This window comes from Labrus bergylta, chromosome 15, assembly GCF_963930695.1.
Source record: "Labrus bergylta chromosome 15, fLabBer1.1, whole genome shotgun sequence".
Taxonomy (NCBI): Eukaryota; Metazoa; Chordata; class Actinopteri; order Labriformes; family Labridae; genus Labrus; species Labrus bergylta.
In genome coordinates this window covers 10,390,258-10,404,913 of record NC_089209.1, presented here as the reverse complement: position 1 = coordinate 10,404,913, position 14,656 = coordinate 10,390,258, and the positions used below count along the sequence as shown (strand labels likewise).

Below are 14,656 nucleotides of genomic sequence, written 5' to 3'. Positions count from 1 at the left end.
TGCTGAAATATCCATCTAAAAGTGACCAATCTTCAGCAGGTACATGAGAGGCATCAGAGCACTATGTTATCTGTACACATGGGAGCTACCGCCAATGAGTGGACAGTACAGACCAATAAAACTGAAGTAGAATTACAATCCAATTTTATAAATGAATAAAATCAAAAAGAGCAGACCGAACTTATTCACAAGCAGAGACCTACAATTGATGAAGCTTTTAGTTGCTCCTTGTTCCACTCTGCGAGCTAATCAACATTCATGTAACATTCATGTAGCTTCAACGCTCTGAAGAAGGGTTTTCAATTTGTGCTTTCCTGCAGCTCACCTGTTGCATAAAGAGGTTTGCAGAACTACTTTTCAAAATAACAGTGGTTTAATTAAAAAAAAGAACCAAACAAACACAATTAGGAGCAATGAGCCATGATGTAGAGATCGTTTCAGCTGCTTGTTTACTCCCAGTATGCAGCACATCAATAACTAATGCTTTCATATTAGGCTCCAGAGATGATAATAAAGAGAAACAATATACTGTAATAAGGGAATATAATAGATTCAACACATGTAATGAGCTCATAAACATTTTGTCACTCCCCTTGGTAACTGTATTAGAGAAAAATGTTATTAGGAATGTTTCTTCTTTTTTTTTTAAGAAGAGAGCGTCTTTTAAGGACTACCGGCCCTCAGCTTTTCCACACAGGCTTTTTCTCACACAGCAGCAGAACGTACAGAGAACTGTAAGAGGGCAGGTGTGTTGGTGTGTGTGTTGAATAGGAGCCACTACAGATTTATTTTTACTGAGCTCCAGCCACATCACCTTCTTGAGACCCAGAATTACACTGTGACCAGCTTGAAACACCCAGTCTCTACACTTCACATAAAAAGCACTATAAAAAAAACAACTCTGTTAACAACCTGAGAAAATGAGGTCATAACTTGTCCGCCAAATCTGAGGATACAGACTTTAAGTCGAGACTCAACACACTTGTTTCCTTTTCCTCAGATCAATGTCTCTTTGGAAACTGTTTTTTGTCATGGGTTACTTTGTTTAGTCAGTTTATTCCTTGGCCCTTTCCGAATTGTCACAGTTCAGTATGCAGTACGTACTATTCAGTATGGAGTTTCAGTATATTGAACTTTAGTGGTCATTCAGTATGCATTTTTTGGGTCTGCGCAGTATACTGAATATTTCAGTGTGGATACTAACTTCCGGGTTTCATGCAGTATGGATCTGATGCGTGCTTTCAGGCAATGAATTGTGTTTTACCACCCACAATGCTGTGCGAAATTAAACGTAAATTGTCACGTCACGTCCGCCTCCAAATCAAAACAAACGAGCGTGGATTAATTGAATCAATTTTTAATCTAGAGTTAAAGTCCCGACTGAAATCACTACTTTAAATTAACAACAGAAAATATAAAAAATATCTGCATTATTATAAAACCTTTCCCCCCTCTATTTAAATTATGATTTAACTATTTAAAAGCGTCTTTATTGGTTTATTTTATATTCTGTATATTACTGTCTTTCATTTGTTCTTTCCTTTATGTACTGTATGTTATTTAGTTATTTAATCTGTCTTTTACTTGATTTACATTGTGATATTGTTTTTTGTTTACCTGACTGTATATGCGCATTACTCTTCTTAGATAAAGCTAAACAAAAAAACAAAAAAAAACGGGTGAATGCGGCCGGTTCAGGAAACGTAAATGACGTCACTTCCATACTGAATGAATCAGAAGAAGTAGGAACAAATATCTGCCTACTGTGTGTGCATACTGAATAGTAGGTACTAACAGTATGCAGCACGGATAGAGTATGTACTTGGCAGTTCGGATACGGCCCTTGTTTTGTTTCTTTGTTGTCAATTCCTGTCTTTATTTCCAAGTTTAGTCTTTAGTGTTTCCTGTTTTATTTTGTAATTTCTTATCCTGGTGTTTCTCTATGTCCTGTCTGTATTGTTACTCTTTCATTCTCGAGTTTTATGTGTGTCTTTAGTGTTTCCTGTTTCATTTTGTAGTTCTTGTCCCCGGTGTTCCTCATCTCCATTTTGATTGCCCTGATTCTCCTCACCTGTGTCATTAGCTTCACCTGTGGCTGATTACCAAAGTGTCTATCTAGTTTCAGTGTACCTTCCCGCTTGTTGGCAGTACATACATCTTCCTACCTGTGTGTTTGTGTTTTCTCCATGTGTGGATCAATCCTGTGGGCTTCCTGTGATTTGTTTGACTGGTTGAGGATTTTGTTTGGACTTTTGTTTAAGATGGTTTTTGGACTCTTTTCTGAGTAAGCTTTTGTTTTTTGTCTTCTTTTAGAACTTATGTTTTATTAAATAATTGTTTTGGTTCACCTGCAATTGGGTTGAGTTCCTTTTTTTTTTCCTGAGCATGACCGTTTTCTCTGCGTCTACTCGTGCCACAATGTGTGAACATCTATTACAGTTTAATGTTGCACTCAGGACTCACTGAGCATATACCTTTTGTTTTCATTAAAAGGAAAGCTAAACGGTAATAACCTACCGTTATCCTCTACTCATAGTGTTTGCTGATGTGTATATAAAATGGTTGAATTCACACACACACTCACACACTCTATCAGTATGCCCATAACTATAACTCTGTGTTCTCCTGCTGCTGTCTACACTGTTTGCTAACCCTCATTCAAATGACTGCAGGAGAAAAAGTGTCTCTGTTAGTCACTTAGAGGGAGTGGAAACTCGCTCACCAGTGAGAACTGCTTTCCAGGCAAATCACTTTTCTCATATTGCATCTGCAGTTATATTTGCATTGCCATTTATAAAGAGTCCACTGTGACTGTGCTAGCAAGCAGCAGGCTGCCCTCCATCTTCACTGGTCAGTGTTTAGTTTAGCAGAGACATTGCTGTATTGATTTCAGTGTTTCACACTTTACATTGACATCTTGAAAGGTTTCGGCTTAGTCAACAGCAAAGTCATTAAGTAATGCACTTCAGGCAATGCATTCCCTGAGCACAAGCTAAGAATTGAAAGATTATGGTATCCTTCATAAATTTCTGATCTGTGTTTCAGAAAAACCCCCACAGGAGCAGATGTGAGGATTTTGCAAGAGAGGATTCTGCGATTTTTATTTTTTTATTTTCAAAAGCCGTGCAAGAAACGACAAGGTTAGAAGGAAAAGAAGACACTGTTATCTTTCTGCAGGCTGGTTGAGTGCACAATCATACTCTGCTATTTTGTAGAAGGTCATATTTAATCTCTGTAATTATTGTCATACAATTTTATACAGCTCTAGGCTTGAATCAAAGTGCCCCAGGTTGCACCTACGCAGCGTTTTAAACAATTCAGTAAGAAGAAGAAAAAAGGACAGTCATTGGGCACACATTAACGCTCCTGCAGCATGTTTTTCCCTCTTCTGAATCTGACATCAGGGAGATTACCTTTTCTCTCTCCTGCTGCTGAAAATATCTCAAGCAGAGATAGTGCAGGGAGGGATATAGACTGTCCCATAGCATTATGCACACACATTCTCATTAAAATGAATGTGTTTGACCATCTTCTGCAGGATGTCAATCCATTTATACATCCCATTTGCACCGTCTGTGAGACATTGTCCACTTGCAGTATGGCCCAAGATGCAATATGTCATCCATTATGGTTTTAATGCCTCTAAGAAGGTTTTGTTTTCAGTGTTTGCCTATTTGTCTGCAGGATTACAGAAAACCTTCTGATTGAATTTTCAAGAAACCTTGAGGTAGGTGGAAGCATAGGCCAAAGGAGGACTGCATAGATTTTTGGTCTAGACCTGACTCTCAAACTATAGTAACCAGTGTTTTTAATAAACTTGGAAACAAACGTTAACAAAAAAGTTATTATTTCATCTTCTGTTTTTGCTCAAAAAGCTGACATGATGTAATTTCAGGCCATGCTGTTTTTACAAAATGTATGTCTATTTGTAAGTGTTTCATTATTTCTTTGACCTCTAAATCTGATTCATGAGGCTTTATTTAAAGTTGTTTTTAATTAGAACCTCTACTCTTTCCATTTGATTTTACTTTTTTAACTAGTACAGTTTTCTTTTGACCTGAAGCCAAGTAGCAACCTCTGAGATTCAAAAATCAAGCCAATGCAGAAGTGCAAAATCCTGCAGTTCCTCGAGTGTCCACTTGAGGCAGCCTCCAAAAGCCCTCGGAGTCACTTACACACCTGTGTTGAAGTGTCCATTTTGGCAGCAGAAATACAGATGTTTACAGCCTTGTGCAAAAAACTATTTTTGTCTAAATAGTAACTATTGTTATCAACACATCCGTTTGGATTTTATGAAAAACGAGTTATTCATATTTAGGGGCGTGACTGATCTGACTGCAAGTGGGAACGCTCTAGCTGTTTGCAAATAGGTCTGCATTAGCTCCACCTTTATGACTTTTACCAGGTTGATGCAAAGTTAGGTTGAGAGACCATTATCAATATGGTGGCTTAAAGACTCCCCCTCAATAACCAATGGATGACGTCACAGAGGCTTTGCCCATGTTTAACAAAGTCAATGGGTGCGTTCGAATTGTCCCTCCTATCTCCTTTCACTATCCACTTTACCTTAACCCCTCGAAAACGTCATGAGGTCAAGGGAAGATGTTAGGAGAATTCATAAAGGATTTAGGGAAAGGCGATCTTGTTGCTCTGACAATCCGACCACATTTTCCACTAGGCGAAGTCATTAAATGCGACGGGCCGGCGGAGGTTAATGACGTGAGTCTGCCGTGTTGAAACTACAATGTTCAGAAAATGGACTACAAAAAACGCATCTAAAAAACTTTCCCCTGTGCCTTCTTACCGGTGAAATAATCCTAATTACCACGAGGTTGGGATTGAAATTAAAGAAATATAGACTACCAGGCTACAAGTAAGAAAAGTGAAACCATCAGCTTCCTGTCCACTCAGAAATCAACATCAACATAAATATGATTGTATGAAATTAATTGTTACATTTATATAAGATATAGCCTACACATAATGTTTGAAGCATACAAATGTACAACTGCACAGCATTCTTAAGAGAATGAAATATGTTGAATAAAACATCATCTGCTAAAAATGTCTCTTATCTTTTATCCCTTACATGATCTGTGTCACTTTATGATCATCGTTCATTTCCGTGAATTTCCGCTTTAAATGTTGCGGCCGCAAGGAATTGTGGGGCGTCAAATCTCATCTCCTTTTGTAAAGGATGGTCCAATGTATCCTATGCTAAAGGAGGTTATAAAGGAAGCATTGACCCACCTTTCCTTAACTTTTAGAGAATTCGATCGGCTCTTATCATGGCCGCCACTTAAATGCTTCCGGGGTTAAGGTAAAGTGGATAGTGAAAGGAGATAGGAGGGACAATTCGAACGCACCCTATGTATGCACCTCAGTGTGACTTTAATTGCTACGTCCTACATGCACCAATGTATTCAAACACTTCAGACACATCTTAGTATTAACTCTTGAAACCCAGCATTTGTCGACTGCCAACAGTAATACTTTTTCACTCATTTCAACATTTATTGAATGTCCTAAATCCTGAATAAACCAAGATTCCAGTATTATTAAAATAAGGCTTCACTGTGTAGCTGGGCTACCCAACATCAGAGAAATCCTCAGAAATATTGAAATGTGCTTTTTTTTATACACAATGTGAAGCTAAATATGAAACTATTAATATTCATATTCCAAGAAATAAATACAACAGCACTCTGTTTTATGCACCTGGCCATTCAATACTTTCTCATCCCAGGTCGTCAAATAGCCTGGTCACTTTCTGGGATTCATATTCAGATGCACAAAGTACACTTTTGGATTTTCTAATGCCCAACATTGTGCCAATTGTGTGTCGTGAAAAACACACAAAGCGTCTCTTTTCCTCCTGTCTATGAGGCTATTAACAGCAAAAAGTCTGTCTGGTTACGTTTTGACAAAACAACTAGATGGCTAAGTTTAAACAATAACATAATTCCACATTCTGAATTATATAATCCCACATAAGGAAAAGGTTCTGTGTTTTATTGATCCTAACCTCCGTCCTGAGCAGACTCTCCTGGTCTGAACACTACGTCTGTGACAGCTGTTTCTCCGACTGTTCTTAATTGCTGTGAAAGAGTTTACATGACATTTCTTTTTAAAAGTCGGTTTCTTCTCTGTGACACAAAGGGCCATGACTAAATGTCAATATTTGCCCCTTGAGAATGCTTATTTTTATCCACATCACACCTTAGTCCTCTGTTCCAGTATACTGAGAAATGATCTGTTTTTGTTGAACTGAATCTTTCATGGACTTAACACAATATCGAAATGGATGAAGAGCAGGAAGTGATGTGGAAGGAAAAGAAACACTGACCAAGAATAGGCTTTAAGCAACTCTGTGACTGGAAGAGAGCCCCCAAACATCAGATCAATATCAACTTTTGAAAAAGTAAACTAGGCCAGAAAAATGGGAGCTCGCAATTGGAAATAAAGTCAACTGTCATTAGAATGCCACTTTTTTTTAGACTGAAACTTCAAGATGTTATAATAATTGAATGAAAGCGGTGAGAGAAGTCTCTATTAGGCCTATAACCACTTCTGCAGTTTCAAAACGCTCGCTATAAAAGAAACGACAACAATGCTGTTGTATTGAACTTGAATTTGTCTGTATTATTTTGTTAACGGGCTACCTACAGGAGTTTTACTATTTTTAGGAAGGATACATGGATAGAAGATGATCCCAGTCCTAAAGGTCAGCAGAGAGCCGAGCCAGGCCTCTGTGTGTTCATGGTGTCATCACAATGTTTGGCTGAAACTCAACACCAACATCCCAATATGTCACCAGAGAACAGTTAGAGCTGGGAGTCAGCTGGATAAGAGAGTTTACCGATAAAAAAAACAAATCTAGTCTTAAAGTAATGTATCTGAGGGTTCAGGCAGAATATCATGCAGCGTTTATTTACAGCATCCTACAAGCATGATCCATAATTTAACACCAGATTTAATGAAATGCTGAAGTGCAAACGCAGCAGCGTGATACTGAAGCATGGCACGGCATGCTATAGACTTTCTCCCGTTAATTATTCCTCTGCACCCTCGCTGCACATCGGCACGGTTGTGAGATGAAACGTCTGTAGGATGATATAAACACTTTAGAAAAATAAAACAAAATCATCATTCTGAGATCTTTCCTTAAGCACACAGCTACACACACTGAGACCCTTTTTTAAATAAACAACCCATATGCATCAGACACTTTTCTGTTCAAAGTCTATGGAATCAAAAATATCTGGCACTTTGCTTTAAAAACACCAACAAAAAAACACCCAGTTTCACCCAGAACCCTGTAAATGTATGGATTTAGTAGCCACAACCGTTAGCCGATATAGCTATAGACATTCTCATTATAATTGTGGCTATTTTTGTGTCAGTTTGGAATAAACACCCAGGAACACCTCTTATCTCAAACACGCACTGAACGCCACAGTTGACCAACATGTGGGTGTAAAAAAACGGGTGATTAGCGAGCAGATCAGAGCGGGTCATGGTGGAGTGGTTCACACACGGCTTTGGGTATATACATGAGAAAGCATGCGTGTAATTTTATGTAGGCGTTTGAAAGGAGGGGAGATGTTTGTTTACACCAGTGTGTGTGTGTGTGTGTGTGTGTGCGCTTGTAGATCTAAATTTGAACGTGAAGGTGCACGTATGTTTGTCGGTGTAGCATTGTTCTGTTACACAATGCTCAGCTTTGACATTCCAGCTCCACCTGTCAGCGCGTACAAAGGCCTTTCTCCACCGGCGCTGACATGTGTGAGTGTGCCACTGGTCAGAGGAGATAGCAGAGTCGTGTGTCTGAGGTGTGTGTGTGTGTGTGTGTGTGTGTGTGTGTGTGTGTGTGGGTGGACACACACAGGTCCTGCTCAACCTCCTGTGTGATCTTTATATTAGGCTGCAGACCTTAGACTGCAGCTCAGGCGGGAACAGAACTGAGGAGGATGCAGAGACTGAATCAGTGGCTTGCTATTGATCAAACAAGCTGACATCTTGTCTCAGTGATTGGTGCAGACCGTTGCGGACAGTTGCTGTTAGGAAGATGATTCAGCCTTCTTCATTCATTGAAAATGTGACAGGTGATGATGTGATGAGGCCTGCATGATGTGAGGAAAATCTGTAATGTGGGGTTACATTGTTAGTCATTGGAACAACAGTATGGAAGGGATAACAAAACAAATATCAAAGAGTATCAGCTAATACTCAGTGGTAGCAACATGCCCCTCCTGAATCTAAAATATTTAAGAAGCATTTTTTTCCTCCTCTTATATATTCACTTAACTTTATTGCTTATGGCAAAGCTTAATTCGATCTCTTCTCTTTGTCGTCACAAACTTCGCTTGAAAGTCCTTTGAGGAACTTTCGATTTGCGTTTACTTTGGCGCCCCCTGTGGACCAAACTGCACAGCACGTCTAATCTTCTTGACGCTGATATTGTCCTATACATGTCATGTTTTCTGAAGAAGAATCTCCTCTAGCTGAATTTTAACCGTCACATTTTTCATTCATTATGAACATTTGCTGTGGAGAATGTAAACAAAGTCTATTTCTGTAGAGTGCTGTTGACACTCAGCCTGCTGCAGCCAGTCTCAGGCATTAAAATAGCTACATAGCAATTAGTCATCTTTATACTGATGGTCTTGTTTGCTTTGGTAATTCAAAAAGAGGCATCAATATTAGTTAAGGTATGTTTCATAACCAGCTAAGAACTCTTTAAAACAATAACATCCTGCAGTAATAAGTAATGACGATACAACAGATGCCATATGATGTACTGAATAATGGAGATCTCCTGTTGCCCTACTGCTTCATTATATGTATACTTATTGATTCATCTGTCATCCAGATTACATACTGCAATTGTGTAACTTGAGTTTTATCCTTGGAAAATCCATTCCTGCTTTGAAATGAGTCAGGAATCTTCTACTCGTTTTTACACTATCCTCATTAGACTCCTGCATGTGATGGTGTAATACTCCAAAAATTTAGGATGGGGTATCTGCTTAATTGTTCACAACAGTTAATCATGCAAAGGACTAAGAATTTATTTTTAATATAAATTCACATCTGGAATTTAACAAAGATTTCTGGAGGAAAAGGAAGAAACTGACACCTTTTTTGTCACCAGTGGTTTCTTCATCAAAACTGTAAGAGATAAAGAAATAACGTACCTAAAGAAATGTTTTCATGTTATTATTTTTGCATTTATGTTCTAATTTTCTTCTAAACAAAAATGACTCATTAATAGCGACAAGGTTCAGGTTCCAAATGTAAGTTATCGTGCGCTGTTTTCTTGCAAAGGGGATACAAAGTGTGGGGAAGTGTTGGATTGTTTCTTTTAAAAAGCTGTTATTGAATGTTTCAGCCCCCACACTTTACAGTTTTTTCTGCATAATAAAAAGGAAGTGATGAGGAGCAGAAACATGATATTCAAGGATAAATACATCTTTCTTTTTTTTTTGTTGTATTTTTAAAGGAAAATGAGAGGACAGAAAAGTGTTTATAGGGTGTAATTAAAGAGTTAAAAGCAGAGAACAAATGTATCTTGAAAATTGAGACTGCACACTTTTTGTCTCTGTGCAGCTGAAGCTTTTCAAGGCAGAGAGGTGGACTCAGACTTTCTCCAAATACGACTCCATACAGAAATACAGTCATCCATCCAGGCTCAACAGAATCAAACCGCTGACATCTGAGACATTGCGTTTGAAATGATGATGTCTAATTTGAATATAGAGCAAGCTCCTCTACCATGCCAGCTCGTGCTTTTTCTTGAAATTGTTCTTTGTGTGCAGCAGGTTCATGTCACTCAGACTAATGCAGAAAGGAGTTGATGCCTTTCAAACTAAGCAAAAGTAACTTTAAGAACCCATTAAGTCAATTAAGAGTCTGTTTTTGAAGACATGTGGCAGTGTGAGTCTGAGTCATCCATCCTTTCCTTTCATCAAATAGGAGCTGTAACGCATTAAGACACATTTCCAACAGGCAGACTTTCCACTATTGATACTTATGCACTTTTCATTGTGGTTCATTGCTTCCCAGACTGATGATGCATACCATTTCAGTGGATTAATGAGAAAAGAAGGTGCCATTGTTGATGTTATTTTGATCAGTTCTTTGTACTTTATTCTTTAGCTGATCCAGGCTGCACTTTGATGATGAATGTTGAGGTTAATTAAGTCAACCACAAGGATGGTTTTCCCTGACTTATTGTCTTAGCTCCCTCATCCTCAACTACACACTGCGATGGTCAGATCATTCCAGGGAACCTCTGCTGAGAGTGTTGAAAGCTGCTGCAAAATTTAAACCTGTTAAACGTGTCCTGCAGCCAAGGAAGCTTGGCAGGCTTCTGGTGTTGGTTACATGATCCTGCAGCCCACCAAAAACCGTCACTACTAGTAGACAGGTTTTTTATATCTGAGACCTCACAATCTCACAGTGTCTGTTAAAAAAATACACTAGCGCTAAAGACTATTAGGGACAGAAACAGAAATAAAAAGCCCTGGTGACATGATTATTTTACTCTGCTATTTACTATAATTACCTTTCTTTAAACTTCAGAGGGGTCTACAGGCCTTTATTTTTGAATGCATGTCTTTCCAAGGTTTTAGTCCTATGAAATATCAGCAGTTTCTTTCAATTTTGTTTTCATGTTTGTGAACTCTTAAGAAATGATTAGCTTCATTTTCTCATGGAGCAGCTGCCATTCTTTATTTAGAAAAACAAACATTCATTGTGATACATAGGTCTGTACGGAGGAATAAGCTACAGTGCAGTCTACAGTGAGTGTGAGGATTGGGGATTGGGGTGTTACATAAGAAGCCTATATGGGGGGGGGGGACAATCAGTGTATTGGCTTTTCAAACAGAGCCCCTCTGTCTGTGGGGAGTCCCTGCGCAAAAGCACAGCTCATCAAGTCAATATCTCACACATATGTCCCGTTAATGGGCGCCATACTTCACACGCTTTTAAGGTCCCAGTAAGCATCACTGCTGTCCTGTTGTTCCTCTATTTCGGCTATTTACAGGCATATCTCCATCATGGTGTCGTTAACCCGAATTTGGATGTTTTATTATTTCTCTTTTTTCGGGTCTTGTTTGTCCCTCAGATTCATTATTCTGTGGCCTAGGCTGTGCTCTCAAAGCTCGTGTCCAGGCTGGGGGTCTGGACTCCCGCCCCTCCCCTGGGATCCTTCAGTAAGGGGATGTATGTGTCGCTGTGACAGGAGCGCATGGTGTTGTCCCAAACCCCTGCGCCGCAAACATGTTTATGCACTCTGGATGCATCTTCCAGCTCGGCTGCGCCGGAGCGCAGAGCCATCAGCTCGATCTCATGTTTGGCTGCAGTCTCCAGCACCTGTTGCTTGTTGTAAAACAGCACGAAATTGTTGATGATGGGGTGAATAGGTAGAGCAATAGCGATCACCCCGCACAGAAAGCTGATGGCCGCGTTGCAGCGCCCTAAAGTGGTCTTGGGGTACACGTCTCCATAGCCCACGGTGGTCATGGTGATCACAGCCCACCAGAACGACTGAGGGATACTGGTAAACAAAGTTTCCGGATGGTTCTGCTCCATTGTATAGCCCAGGGCGGAGAAAAGAAACACCCCAACGCCCATGTACATGAGGAGCAGCCCGAGTTCTTTGAAGCTACTCTTCAGCGCAGATGTGAGGGTCTGGAGTCCGGAGGAATGTCGTGCCAGCTTGAAAATGCGCGCAATGCGCATTATGCGTAAAGCCTGCACTGCCTGCTGAACGTTAGCCAGCTCCATCACTCCGGCGCCGAAGGAGATCAAAATTAGCACCACGAAGAAGGGCATTATGGCCATGAAGTCGATGATGTTCATGAAAGCAAAGACGAATTTTATTTTATTCGGAGAGGAGATAAGTCGCAGGAGGTATTCGATGGTGAACCAGCCGATGCACACCGTCTCGATGACCTCCAGAGTTGGGTGCTCAGTGAGGTGACCCTCTGAGTCCTCCACCTGCAGGTCGGGGATGGTCCCCACGCACATCACCACGGAGGAGACGAGGATGAATATAAAGGAGACTATAGCGATGATGTGTGCAGGAAGAGAGGAGTCCGGCTTCTCCATCATCCTCCACAGGCACATCTGGAAGCGCTGCCAGCCTCCTGCTGACGGATCTCCCTCTCTGTCCACCAGGATAGTTCTCACTTTCTCCGCAATCTCCGCAAGTTCATCTTCTACCTCTTGCAGCTGGCATTTGCAGCATTCATCCAAAAAATCAGAACCGATTTTCCAGAACTCCATCTCCTTCATGAAACAAATAGGACAGATGCCTCTCTTCATGTGAATCTCTCCATAATAATACAGTTCAATAATACACTTAAAGGCTTCAGGGTCTCTGTCAAAATAAAACTCTCCTGTGTCAGGGTCGTAGTCATCACAAAAAGACGATATTTCTTCATTAGACTTGTTTGAACAATCCACCAGCTCAGCCAGCCGGGTGTCCGGGTAGCGATTCAACACGTCCCCGTACAGCACCTGTTTCACCCCACCGATGTTCACAACAATCTCCGTTTCCTCACTCTCCTCGGAGCCGTTACAGTCCGCATAGCGCGTCCTCGGGATCCCCCACATTATGAAGTCAACAAGTCCTTCAGAAAAATAAGCCGAGATTTTCACACAACTGTTCCGTCAAAGTAATCGCAAGTCACCAGACGCGCTGGCGCTGTGCGTAAAACCTCCTAAAGCCTCGATACTCTGATGTTTTCGTGGAGATAAATAGATGTTGTCTCGGAGATGACTCCAGCATGAAGTCTTCTCTGTTTACAGCCGTGTTTGACAGTGAACAGTGCGCCTGTGCGTTCAGAAAGTTGGAATTGAAGTGCGCGTAATGTCGAGTTTGCCCAAATCACAACACGCAATTTCCTGTTGTACCTTTCAAAACAAAACACTCGACAACGTTTTTTGGTTTTTACTCCTACTCCGTGTGAATGAAGGTATTTAAAATGAAAACATCTCTGACTGTATAATGTAATTACCAAAGTATTGAGATAAATTGGAAAACGTTATGGTATTTGCCTTTGAAATATGTAGTTTAAGCAGGTACTTTTACATAACTTTTCCCACCCTATACAGAGGGAATCCCCCCACTCTTCATGTGTTCAGCAAAACCGAGCCCATTTTTTGCTTACTAAGCTACTAAGTATCACAAGACGACTCGGAAATACTCAAGTTAAAAACCCTAAATTGTAGGCCAACTGACGTAGGCTACATTTACCAAGTGCATTTCATAAACGTCTTCATAACCCAAAGCCAAAGCTTAATTGGATCTCTTCTCTTAGTCATTAAACTTCGCTTAAAAGTCCTATAAAGAACTGCCTGTTTGGGTTGATTTTGTCTAAAAGTCAAGATAGAGAAACAATCAGTCTTGTTTTCATAAAGAGACACTAGTATTAATGTTTCATATCAAGTTCAAAACTCCACACAGGGCCTTAACGCACAGACAAAGTAAATCATATGTTTTTTGTTATGGTAAATAATGTCATCACTTGTGTTGTATCGTCACACTTCCCTTTAAAAATAATATCAAGTCCAAAAAAAAATTCATCATCAAGTGTACCAATCCAGACAGCCTGTTCTTTTATTTCTGAAGCCATCTGTGTGACTTCCGGTCTTGCTCTGTGTTTTCTGCAGCTGATTTGACACAGCGCAGTGCAGCCAGGCACAGCGGATCATAAATCTCAGAGGCATGTAATGAATTGAAAAGTAGCAAACAGGGAAATCAGAGACGAGCACTCCACCGTTTATTTCCTGGCAGCTCGAAGAGTAACGATTAGTCAAAGGTAATCGATTAACATGCAGCTACACCCTGGCGATGTAAATCACCTTTTTTTTTTTATACAACACTAGCATACAAGGTCTGTCCCCAGATATTTCCCAGACTTAGACATATCATTCATCATCCATTTTGAATGAATTAAGGACTATCGCCAAACTAACATGACAAAGGACAATCGGGCGAAATCACTCCATACAAAAAAAAAGAGCTCTACACGTTTTTGGCATTAAGATTTTAATTCACAAGGTTGGTTTGCTGTGTGAAGTTCAAGGTTCAGTGCCATCAGTGGCAAATCTAAAGAAAGTTGTTTTTCTAAACCTGCTTTTATATATGAATTCAGGATAAGATTTTAACAACTTGTGCTTTTAGTTCCATTGCCCAGTTCTGCAGTATCTCATGTTGAATTATTAAATAGCACACAGACTGACCATCCAGTGTGTGAACAGTTACATTACCCTGGTGTTTGTCGCCACCTAGTGGCAACACCGTTAAAGTATAGAGTCCTCAGGTGTTAAAGTATTTTCTTCTGGGGGAAATGTGCCTACTACCTTCGAGGAGAGTAATCATGCACAAAGTTATAAACTCCAGGGTTTTTCCACATTACACGACTTTAAATATAATACAATGAATCATATATTGTGTAAAAACTTGCAATGCAGTGAAAGTAAAAGCAAACACCACCAGGTTTATTTAAAAAAAAAAAAAATCATTTTAGGATCCCAACAAGAACTTTTTGAGGTTTTAGAGGTAGGCTATTCTTCAAAACACATATTGGCTTCGTCTTTGCGTCACTGTATATGCAAGTTTGCTAAATGTATCCGTGTCCCT

The 14,656-nt window shown here is 40.0% G+C and overlaps 1 protein-coding gene across 1 annotated transcript; it reads right to left on the bottom strand.

Annotated features, from left to right (window-relative positions):
* Nucleotides 1-10,703: 10,703 nt before the first annotated feature.
* Nucleotides 10,704-12,862, bottom strand: LOC109989669 (potassium voltage-gated channel subfamily F member 1-like). Its single transcript, XM_020641518.3, has one exon. The coding sequence runs from the start codon at nt 12,622-12,624 to the stop codon at nt 11,149-11,151; it is 1,476 nt and encodes a 491-aa protein (XP_020497174.1). The 5' UTR covers nt 12,625-12,862; the 3' UTR covers nt 10,704-11,148.
* Between the last annotated feature and the right edge of the window lie 1,794 nt (nt 12,863-14,656).

Coding starts and splice junctions, on each gene's coding strand:
- LOC109989669 (XM_020641518.3), bottom strand. CDS start 12,624: ATGTGGGGGATCCCGAGGACGCGCTATGCGGACTGTAACGGCTCCGAG.